The sequence below is a fragment of the Peromyscus maniculatus genome, chromosome 2, assembly GCF_049852395.1.
Source record: "Peromyscus maniculatus bairdii isolate BWxNUB_F1_BW_parent chromosome 2, HU_Pman_BW_mat_3.1, whole genome shotgun sequence".
Lineage (NCBI taxonomy): Eukaryota > Metazoa > Chordata > Mammalia > Rodentia > Cricetidae > Peromyscus > Peromyscus maniculatus.
In genome coordinates, this window is record NC_134853.1 from 9,414,792 (window position 1) to 9,422,976 (window position 8,185).

The 8,185-nt window shown below is 44.6% G+C and overlaps 1 protein-coding gene across 1 annotated transcript in view; it reads left to right on the top strand.

Annotated features, from left to right (window-relative positions):
* Nucleotides 1-5,563, top strand: part of Rdh10 (retinol dehydrogenase 10) — a 28,375-nt gene extending 22,812 nt beyond the window's left edge. The window contains exons 3-6 of the mRNA XM_006974713.4: nt 292-390; nt 1,660-1,805; nt 4,031-4,162; nt 4,247-5,563. Coding sequence (XP_006974775.1) covers nt 292-390; nt 1,660-1,805; nt 4,031-4,162; nt 4,247-4,370 — 501 coding nt within the window. The 3' untranslated portion in view covers nt 4,371-5,563. The remainder of the gene's footprint in view (nt 1-291; nt 391-1,659; nt 1,806-4,030; nt 4,163-4,246) is intronic.
* Nucleotides 5,564-8,185: the final 2,622 nt, after the last annotated feature.

An 8,185-nucleotide genomic window follows, 5' to 3' on the forward strand; every position in this document is an offset into this window, starting at 1 on the left:
AAAGATGATAAAGAGCCTTCTCCTAATGACTTTCTTTTCATCTCTGGACGTCAGCCCCCAAAGCTCCTGGGTTATAGCTTTGTTGGTCACAGTTTATAATAGGCCTAGCAGGGCAATGATAAGGTGCTAAGTTAGCCAGACACTTAAAGGAGCATCTCTTTTTGATAGATGGAAGATGTTTTCAGATGAACTGGGAAATGTAATTTTTACAGCTTGGAGATTGTTCTGTGATCTGGGCTTTAGAGGAGATGTGGCCTGTCAGTTCTAAAGCTTGCATCTTGCTTCTTTCAGACCACCAAGGCCTTTCTTCCGACGATGCTGGAGATTAATCATGGCCACATTGTGACCGTCGCCAGCTCCCTGGGACTGTTCAGCACTGCTGGAGTTGAGGTTTGTCAGCTCTAAAGCATTTTCTTCATTCACACAGTTTGTCTTGCAGTGAACACATCACAAGAGACCTGCTTCCACACCGTCTGGTCAGCCAGCGGTGTTTCCCTCTAACACAGGACCGGCTGTGGAGGAGGAGTCCTCCTCCCTGCCATAAAATTACCGGGACCAATTTACCTAGTTGTCACAGCATAGAAGGGGACAGGCCGGTGCTCACAGAACCCACTTTCACAGCATAGAAGGGACAGGCCGGTGCTCACAGAGCCCATTTTCATTAGCAGCCTTGCTGGATGGAAGAAGGCACAGGGTCGAGAACGGACCCATGCAGTGACGTGGCAGTGTGGGGAGAACGGATAGGTGAGACCAAAGGCTCACGTTTTGTTTTGGTGCACAAAAGTGAGCTGCCTGCGGCTCGTTCAGTAGATGAGGTGCCTGTGGCCAGGGGCAGGTGCTGTCTAATTGTGTAGAACTGGGCTTCTTAACCCATTCTCAACCGTGTTCAGATTATAAAACATCTTCAGCCGGGCGGTGGTGGCGCACGCCTTTAATCCCAGCACTCGGGAGGCAGAGCCAGGTGGATCTCTGTGAGTTCGAGGCCAGCCTGGGCTACCAAGTGAGCTCCAGGAAAGGCGCAAAACTACACAGAGAAACCGTGTCTCGAAAAAAAAAAAAAAAAACATCTTCACACATTGTTCCCTAAGACTTGGCCTACAGATGCCTAGAAAATTAAAAACAGTGCTTCTTGCAAATATGTCAATATTTCTGTATCATGTGCTCTTGAGTTCTGGTTGAAGTTCAGAAGATGTGGTGGCTCTTGTGTTTTAACTTTAGATCATAATAGCTTATAGCCCAAGTTAACTTGGCTTTGTTCTCCTTGTGTTAACGTAAACAAGCAGGTTTTTCAGTCTCCTTCACTAAACAAGAGGCCATTTGTAAAGTTTCCAGGCACTTCAAAGGGAAGCTCCCTGCATGTTTTTTTCACTGCAGCCTTTTAGCTTTCATAGAACCCTTCGCAGTGACTTCCCCCAAAGTAACATGATACTTGGTTGATGTGGCAAAAAGCCTTCTTCTGTTTCTGTTATTGCCTGAAAAATGTTGTTTCTTTTCTGAACCACATCAGATAGAGGTCCTTTAAGACAATTTCCTTCTCTTGCTTCGTTACCTATAACCTTTTGTCATGAACATCTAACTAAACGGGACCAGGAAGCTGCAGATCAGTTGAGAACATGTGCGTAGACTCAGCATTTCTGTTCTCTCTCTCATCTTGCTCAGGATTACTGTGCCAGTAAATTTGGAGTTGTGGGTTTTCACGAATCTCTGAGCCATGAGCTAAAGGCTGCTGAAAAGGATGGAATTAAAACAACTTTGGTTTGCCCTTACCTTGTAGACACAGGCATGTTCAGAGGCTGCCGAATCAGGTCAGTGGAAACCCATCTTCTTACTGATATGTGCTGATGTATTGTGTACCCTAATAAAATTTGCCTGAAGATCAGAGAACAGAACAAGCCACTAGATAGAGGCCAGGTAGTGGAGGCACACATCTTTAATCCTAGCACTTGGGAGGCAGAGATCCATCTGGATCTCTGTGAGTTCAAAGCCACCCTGGACTACATGAGATTGACTCATGACTCTAAGAGAGAAAACAGAGCCAGGCAGCAGTGGCACACATCTTTAATCCCAGTACTGGGAAGCACACAGGCCTTTAATCCCAGGAAGTGATGGCTGGGCAGAGAAAGCTACGTAGACCTGAGGAGACAGGAGCTAAAGGTTCTTTGGCTGAGGAACCCCTTTCAGCCAGGGGCCCTTTCAGGCTGGGGAGCTGGTGACGGAAGAGGTGATGGCCGTGGCTTGCTCTGATTCTTTGATCTTTCAGCTTTCACCCCAATATCTGGCTTGGGATTTTTTTATTGAAAGACCTTTGGTGATTTTGTTACACTGATACAACAGGGTAACATTGGGAAGATGTGTGGGGTTGATGTTCAGCCACTTTAACTGTCAGTAGAGGATCAGCCTGAGCTGAGTGGTGGCACATGTCTGTAATCCCACAGCACTTCTTGAGGGGCGGGCGGGGGCAGGAAAATTGTCCCAAGTTGGAAACCAGACTAGTCTACATGGTGAATTCCGGGCCAGCCAGGGCTACAAAGTAAGACCTAGCTAAGAGACAGAAGTTCTCCAGTTAAGGTCTGTAACATGGATGTCTAAGACTGACAAGTGAGGGTTTGATGCCATGCTGGGATTAATTCCGAGAATCAGACAGGAATGGGCGTCTCTCCATCTCTGGGAGGACGTACAAATGCCCAGGATTTTTCTTAGAAGCTACACCATTGAGAGTTATTTTATTTCTCTACTATTAGTGTTGGCAGGTGATGGGTCCAGGAGAAAAGTCCCTAATGTGACTTTAACCTGGATATAAAACAGTATCACCGTCACAAAGGACTAACATGCCTCTTTTTCTAAAAAGACTGAATGTCACACTACAGATTTGAAAGTTTTTTTTTCTTTTCTCTAGCAGGTGTATATAGCTAAGATGAAATCATTTAGAGCTACTAACAATAATAAAATGGAATCCTCTCACACTTGAGAAGGAGGCATATGGGAATATAAATACCTAACCATTGGGTTTTACCTGACAGGCTTTCAACAGAGTAAACGCAACCATGAATCAGCAGAGACACTTGTTGACATGGAGAGCTTTGCTTGGGTGAATTTGCAAGGCAAAGGACAATAGGCAAGTCCCCTGTTTGTTGGGGACTGTTCTTAATGAGCCGAACAAGTGATGGAGAGTGGTTTGAGTCATTTCAGTCTCCTGCTGGCACTGAGTCTAGACTGAGAAATTAGCTCTAGGGCCTGGGATGTGGCTCAGTGTTGGAGCATGTGCTTAGCATGTGCAAGGCCAGGGTTTGGTTCCCAGCTCAAAAAGGAAAATGAGAGAGAGACAGGAAATTGAATTCTGGGTCTGCCTCTCACCCTTGCCTGTGCCTGTGTTGTGCCTGTGTGCCTGTGCTGTGTGAGTTTGGTTCTGCATGGGACCCTGTCGCTGAGGGTCCTGTTTTCCATTTAGCAGAGTGGCAGGTGCAGAGCTCCAAAGCTGTGATAAGACAATGAGTGGTAAGAAAGCAGTGGCTGTGTGAGGTATTTAACGTGCGATTTACCGCATTAAAATGAAGGGGGTCCTTAGACTATAGCTAGGCAGGCCTCTGCCAGCCTTGTGAAGTGTGGTTCTGGCAGTTTCGTACTAGAGAAGGCAGCAGAGTTGCTTATGCACAGTTTTAGCCCTGTCTAGTAGAGAAAGCTACACCACTTGATAGAGTTTAATGTTTGTGATAACAAGTACCTCCTTTTTTATTCAAAGAAAGCATCAGAATGATTTGAAATGCATCTTACAAAGCATCTCAACAACCGAATCTCTTTTTACAGAAGAGTCAACTTATTTTGCTTATTTTTCTCCTGATTTATTTACTAGATGATAAAAATGAAGTGTGTTTATAATAAGAAAATGTGAGGCAAAACAAAAATACCATGAAGAAAACAAAATGTTCAGAAAATCTTGTCCCTCGATTCACATCACAGTATTTCGCTGTATTGTTTTCAGTCTTCCATATTGTGTTAATTCTGAATTTCGTTTTTTAATACAAAATTCCAGAAAAGAAATCGAGCCCTTTTTGCCCCCTCTGAAACCTGATTACTGTGTGAAGCAGGCCATGAAGGCCATCCTCACTGACCAGCCCATGATCTGCACCCCCCGCCTCATGTACATCGTGACCTTCATGAAGAGGTAAGTGAGGGGCCCTGCCCTGCCTGCCCCAGACCTGAGGGAACGCATGGCCTGCCCTTTGCTAACTCTGCCTTTCCTTTGCAGCATCCTTCCCTTCGAAGCAGTTGTATGCATGTATCGATTTCTAGGAGCCGACAAGTGTATGTATCCCTTTATTGCTCAAAGAAAACAAGCCACAAACAATAATGAAGCAAAAAATGGAATCTAAGAGTGCTTTGTATGGAGTGCCCTTTCTGTCAGGGTGGTTCAGTCCATGCACATCAGCAGTACTGACAGCCTCTGGATTCTAACCCCACGTCAACTTTTTTTTCTAATCAACTTTTTAAAAAATAATAAAATGTAAATTAACTGACTAGGGTGCTTGAAAAATGTGAGCTTGGGTTTTTGCCAATGGGGCCTTTTTTTAGACAGGGCCCTAAAAATGAGTCCAGTATTTAGACAAGCACTATGTGACATCATTATTTTTTTAATGAACAGAAAGTCTAGAAATGATGACTACAGTGTGTTTCATGTGTATGATTCTTCTGAATTCCCACAGAATTCACTCATTCATTCATGATTGTGAAAGTCTAGCCAGCTGGCCCCTTGTGCGTTTAAGGACTGACAGTGCCGTGTTTTGTCTTGGGTTCTGGGTTCCACTCATGCAAGTGTGGGTGGCTTGCTCATGGTGTCTGGGGGTTTAGCTCTGATAAAGGGGAATTTCTGATGTCAATTTGAGATCAGTGCTGTCTGAACATACAGCCAAGGCCAGAGGGTCTCTCTCTTACACTACTATGACTGAAATACTAGATGATTTTTAAATTCGATCCCTAGAATACTAAATTGAATGTTTAAAGACCTGATTAATCAAAAAGATTGTACATTTTCTACCTGTGAATTTTGCTGCATATAGAAAGTGTCCTTTCCTCGGGGGGATGCAGAGTTGCGTTTGGGAGAGGGGGACCTTGTCGACAGAACACAGCAGCTCTACAAAGAAACTTTCTGAAAATGGGAATTTCTGCATTAAAAAGTACCCATGTTTGTGCCAACTCTGATTAGCGTGGGGAACAAATCTTGTCTGGAGTATTGTGGAAGGCTGTAAAGATTTCTTTGAAAGGTTTATTCACATTGTAGAACAGCAAATGACATTTTTACAGTATTTTTTTGTAAAGCAAACTATTTTGTGCCTTGAATTTGGTATATGTGTATTAGTGAAACATTGTAAAAGTGAATCTCTACCTCTGTATCTACATGTGTACCATCCTCTTGTAAATGACTATGAACTATTATGTGATTGCTTTTGTTTGTTTGTTTTAGGATGTCTTGTTTAAACAGTGACCAATGTTTAAGGCTATTAAAATAAGCCTACTTTTACTAATCGGGAGGTTTTCTAAAGAACTAATTAAATACTTACATAACTGACTCTGTGGTTATTAGCTGTTGGCAACATTATAAAGAAAAGCATTGTGGGTTTTCCCCCTCCTATCCTTTCCTGAGTTACTTAAAGAAAAATGTTTTATGGGGTCACACTTGGGGTGGGTTTCATGTACTCCAGTCTCAGTGCCGCCGTCTACCTATAGTAGGTACTTCTCTCTCTCTCTCTCTCTCTCTCTCTCTCTCTCTTCTCTCTCTCTCTCTCTCTCTCCTCTCTCCTCTCTCCTCTCTCCTCTCTCCTCTCTCCTCTCTCCTCTCTCTTCTCTTCTCTTCTCTTCTCTTCTCTTCTCTCTCTCTCTCTCTCTCTCTCTCTCTCTCTCTCCTCTCTCCTCTCTCCTCTCTCCTCTCTCCTCTCTCCTCTCTCTTCTCTTCTCTTCTCTTCTCTTCTCTTCTCTTCTCTTCTCTTCTCTTCTCTTCTCTTCTCTTCTCTTCTCTTCTCTTCTCTTCTCTTCTCTCTCTCTCTCTCTCTCTCTCTCTCTCTCTCTCTCTCTCTCTCTGATATTTTTCTCTGTGTAGCCAGAAGACCAGGCTGGCCTCGAACTCAGAGAGATCCACCTGCCTCTGCCTCCCTAGTGCTGGAATTAAAGGCATGAACCACTACCCCAGGCCGAACTTCTCTTTATGAATGACAGCCAAGTATGCCTTGAGGCATTGTAACAGTGAATTTACTGGCTGCTGCTTAATTTTCAATGAAGGATTTAAATAAGTGCTTTGAAGTAGTGTTCTAACTTGGGTGAGACAGCTATTTTTCAAGTTATCAAGGTCTTTTCCCAGCTAGCCTAGGGTGTGCAAAACCATCCTGGAGAAGTTTCTGCTAATTTAATAGCCTGTTCATCAGCCTTAAAGCCAAGGATAATCCTTGTCACATTCCATTTTGTTCTCATGTGTTGAAATTTAATCTGTTTCTATTTTTCTTTGGTTTTCTTTTATAAAGTGCCATCTCCAAGTTCAATAAACCTAATTCATTTAACTGTTCTGTCTCTCCATGTCCCATCCCAGTTTAATTACTTCTGGACTAACTCACACTGTGCACCTGTCTTTCCCATGGCTGAGCCAGTCTGGAAGGGACTAGTGTTGAGGGTGGGGTGACAGGTGCAGGGTCCCCCTTGCTGGATGTCTTCACCTAGCACCATATTCAAGTAGTGACTAGTGTGTGCGTGTGCACCTCTGTACATCCACGCTGTGTTTCCTCAACGCGCACTCTTCTGCTCAGCCCCCATGCTTCCACGGGTCATTCTGTGACGGGCTGGCTGGTCATCTGTACCCAGGCCCCACCCCCACCCCTCTTGAGTTCTCTTTGCTGTCATCTGGCGGTTCATGTGAGTGCTGGGGCCACAGGGCTCAAGGCCGACCCCCTGGGGAGCCCCACTTCTGTCTCTAGCCAGCACTAGCCCTGGCTTCTCTAACTTTTCAACTAGTTTAAGGATCATCATATTGAGTAAGACTCAGAAATCAAAAGTTTCAAAGCTGACAAAGATGAAGTCTAACTACTGTCACCCCCTTGGTCTACTGGGTCTGCTGCTCTGTCATAGAAGATTAGACTGCCTTGACAGGATTGAGCTACATAAAGCCAGCCTGTGTGTGTGTGTGTGTGTGCACATGCATGTATGTGTGTGAAGTACCCTGTTTCGAAAGACGTTACCTTTCTAATTTTCCCAAGTTAAAAAAAAAGTGAAATGTCCTTCTCTCTCTCTCTCTCTCTCTCTCTCTCTCTCTCTCTCTCTCTCTCTCTCTCTCTCTCTCTCAATTTGTTTTTTCAAGACAGGGTTTCTCTGTCCTGAAACTCAATCTGTACACTCTGGCCTCAAACTCAAGATCTGCCTTCTGCCTTCCAAATGCTGGGATTAAAGGCATGTTCCACCACCATCTAGCAAAAATCTTTTTTGGGTTGTTTTTGTTTTTGAAGACAGGGTTTCTCTGTGTAACAGCCCTGGCTGTCCTGGAATTCAGCTCTGTAGACCAGGCTAGCCTTGAATTTGTAGAGATCCACCTGCCTTTGCCTCCCGAGTGCTAGGGTTAAAGGTGTGCACCACCACCACCTGGCTGTGAAGTGCCTTTTTCAAAGATTGTTTTCCTACTAGTAAGCAGAAATTATTCTAAACTGATGCTGACCTGGATCTTGGATATTTGTTTTGCTTCCAATACAATATAAAATCGGTGGGGCTTAGGGAGACAGGGAAGCCCTTTCTGTGCCAAATGCGTTGCCCACACTGTACCTTCGTACAAAGATGAGTGGGGAGAACCAAGCTGTAAGGGCCAGAAGTGGCCAGGTCACACAGAGGCCACGCCTAGCCACAGATAGCATCTGCACCAGGCATCTGCACCAGGGCCCCGGTTTACAGTTCATTTCAGTGCCAGTACCTTTGTTTACACGTGGCAGGCATGAAGCCTCAGACTCTAGTGAGGTCTCAGCAAAGTGGGGAGGGGACAAATGTCAGCTGACATAGGGTTGGTAGCATTCCAGGGAAGCCCCAGGAGTCAGCAAATGATATTCATTGTGGCTAAAACAGAACATAGGAAAAAAGTGGCCTCCACTCTCTAAGAAGGTCCCATCTTGAGAATAGCCATCCTTCTGGATGGGAACCAGCTCCTTTGGATATGGGAAGAAAG